At 61.2% G+C, this 2,891-nt stretch overlaps 1 protein-coding gene across 1 annotated transcript in view; it reads left to right on the top strand.

Annotated features, from left to right (window-relative positions):
- The window catches only part of UBALD1 (UBA like domain containing 1), a gene marked incomplete at its 5' end in the record, with an annotated part of 5,915 nt that extends 5,098 nt beyond the window's left edge, over positions 1–817 (top strand). The window contains 1 exon segment of the mRNA XM_027773214.1: positions 2–817. Coding sequence (XP_027629015.1) covers positions 2–114 — 113 coding nt within the window.
- Positions 818–2,891: the final 2,074 nt, after the last annotated feature.

The raw sequence follows: 2,891 nt of genomic DNA on the forward strand, positions 1-2,891 counted from the left end.
CTCCCCCTGTGGCCCCCGGCAGCCCCTTCCCCAGCTTCAGACTGGCCCGCCCTGGCCCCGCAGCAGGCCTCCTCAGAACCGAGAGCCCACCCTGCCATGGAGGCAGAGAGATAAGGGAGGCCCCTCCCCCCTCCCGGAGGCCAGGGCCCCGTGGGGCGGGGGAGAGTATGTCTCTGCGGGCCCCCGTCACCCCTCCTCTGCACCCCTGTACCCCGGAGCCCTGGAGGGGAGAGACCGGACTCTAGTCGGGCAAGGACGTGCCTCGTGCCAGCACACACAGCCACAGACGCGAGCTCACGGAAGCACAGGCACGTGGCACCCTGTTGGTGTGGATTTGGCAGCGGCTTGGGTCCTCGGCAGATAGGACTCCAGAGACCGAGCAGCCTCCCGAGAGGACTCGCCCACTGCCCCAGCCCGGGGGTGCTGCAGGGAAGCGCCATGGTGGAGACAGCACGAATCAGGCGGGGGCAGGCCTAGATCCCCACCCTTGGGAATGCAGAGCCTTCTCCGCATGTGTGCGTGTGGCCGTGTCTGTATTTATACGTATGTCGCTCTTCCAGAAGCAACCTAGTCCATGGGGCAGCTGGACTTTGCATGTTAGTGAGCCCCGAGTCCCAGGGCCCTGCCTCTCACCCTGCCCCTGGTCAGCCAGCATTGCTGGTCCCTGCAGAGAACAGAATCATGGGAAACTCCAGGACTCTCCTACCTGTCCCCCAGCGCCTGCCTGCTGGGGCTGCCTGCATGCCTCCCCCAGAGCCCGGGGGTACCGATTCTCATTTCCTTTCCCCCTTTTAACAAAAGAGAATTCCAACTCCCACCAGGCTCTGCGGTCTTGCCTCATATCCTGGGCTTTGCTGCCAGCTGGCTCTGGTGGGGGCACCAAGCCATGCACGGGCCACCCAGTCTCCCTGGCTCCACACTGCAGCTATCCTTTGCTGTCTTTCCAGCCTCACGTGCTCTGGAACCTTCCTGCCCACCAAAACCTTTCCCGTGAAATTGGTTCTGGCCCCAGAATCCCCACCCTGCCCTGCCAGCCCTCCGCCTGCTCCATTGGACAGAGCCTGACCCCATTATGGGCAAGCAGGGCCTCCAGCTGCCCTCCGTCTGCATGGGGTCCACATAAAGACCTTCCCTGGGTTTGTGGTGCCTGTGACTGGCTGCAGGCTGGGCCCTCGGAGCCCAGCCTCTGGCCCACGCGGTTGGGTGTGATGTTGTCTCCCTGGGGCAGATGGTAGGCTTGGTAGCAGAGCCAGGGTCCAGCAAGAGTAATAGGACAGGCCAGGGCAGAGTCTGACCTGTCCTGGGTCCCAAGGGGTCCCTGCACTGTCTCTGAGCCTGGCTGGGTACAGGTGCCGTCCACAAGGAGGGCAATGGGTTCCTGGGGGCAGCCTGTGCCCATCTGAGGTGCCTGGACTTGCGGAGCACAGGAGGCGAGGGCCAAGCAGGCCCACGGAGCTCAGCTCAGCTGCTAGGCAGATGTCAGGCCCAGCCTCCGGGGTGTCATGTGAGGGGTGGTGCTGAGTTGCAGGTTCCACTTCAGAAGAGCCTGTGCTTGGCTGGCAGCAGGGCACTCCCCTTTGGCAGCTCCTTAAACTCACCTCCTAAATAGCCCCTGGGAGTCCAGAGGAAGGGCTGCCCTGCCCTGATGGCCTCCTGCATCTGCCTGGGATGCTGAGGGTGGGGAGGGATGTCTCCAGCTGCCCTCTTCACCCTGCTTCCTTTCTGTGAGGTGGAAGAGAGTTTGCACGGGAACTGCCACACCCTACCATGGCAGGAAGAGTGCTGTGTATAGAAGTATGGGGATTGTCGGGTGGGTGCGTCTGGGCTCTGGGCAGGGTGTTGCGAAGGCTGCAGCGTGTCACCTCCCATCAGGACCACCACGCAGGACATGGGTGCGGCACCACAGGAGGGTCGAGAGCACCCGGCGGCTGTAATAGCCACACCTTTCCACTCACTGTGGGTCCCAGACCCACCACATTGTGTGGGAGCTCATTAGAGGCACAGGGTCTCAGGACCGGTTTACGCACCTGAATCAGGAACCCCAGTGCAAATGGGTGTTAGAACTGACGCAGCCTGGGGACCAGCAGTTAGCATAATGGCTATGTCGCTGGACTCCCATGTAGCTGACTGTGGTTCAAGTCCCGGACCTGGTGGCTTAAAACTCATGCCAGGCGTGTGTGCAAGCATGCCCAAGATTCCGAGAGGAAAATGGAGGAGAAGGGACTACAGCATGGCCATCCCCCCTGGAGGGCGGTTTCTTGCTTTCTGTCTGTCTTTCTGGTGAGTGCACATGCCCTAGTGCAAAAATCTCTTTAAAAAAAAAAAAAAATACTGACACAGCCTGACACCGCTGCTGGGTGCTGGAGCAGGGCTGCCCCACCATGGTGTTTCTGGATCTATGGGTCTTAGGCAGGAAGGACTCATCACTGCTGACTGGCTCTTCCAGCCTCAGCTCCACTGACAAACCGCTGATGGTCAGGGCCGGGCCCAGCAGGGGCCGTGCTGCGTACACAGGATGTTCAGCAACAACCCTGAGCCTACCCATGGGTCCAGTGGCACCCCAGGTGTGATCGTCACACTGCAGACACAGCTGGTGCCCAGGCACAATCCCCCGCAGAGGGCACTGGAAGTTGTGCCCGGTGAACCACTGGGTCCCAGGGCCGTGGCATCAGCACCTCCGGATGGCCACGGTGGGCAGTGTGAATGCTCTCAGGTAGGTGGTGGAGCTGGCCTGGGACTGCTGTAAACCAGGTCTGTACTTCAGAGGAGGATTCTATGGTGCATTGCGGTGCCTCAGAGCTGTTGAACAAAACCATTGGACCAGTCTGCAGCATGGTGGTTAAGGCACTGGGTCCCACGTGACTGACTGCAGTTCGAATCCTGAACCTGGC

This window comes from Tupaia chinensis, unplaced genomic scaffold (genome assembly GCF_000334495.1).
Source record: "Tupaia chinensis unplaced genomic scaffold, TupChi_1.0 Scaffold000042_2, whole genome shotgun sequence".
Lineage (NCBI taxonomy): Eukaryota > Metazoa > Chordata > Mammalia > Scandentia > Tupaiidae > Tupaia > Tupaia belangeri.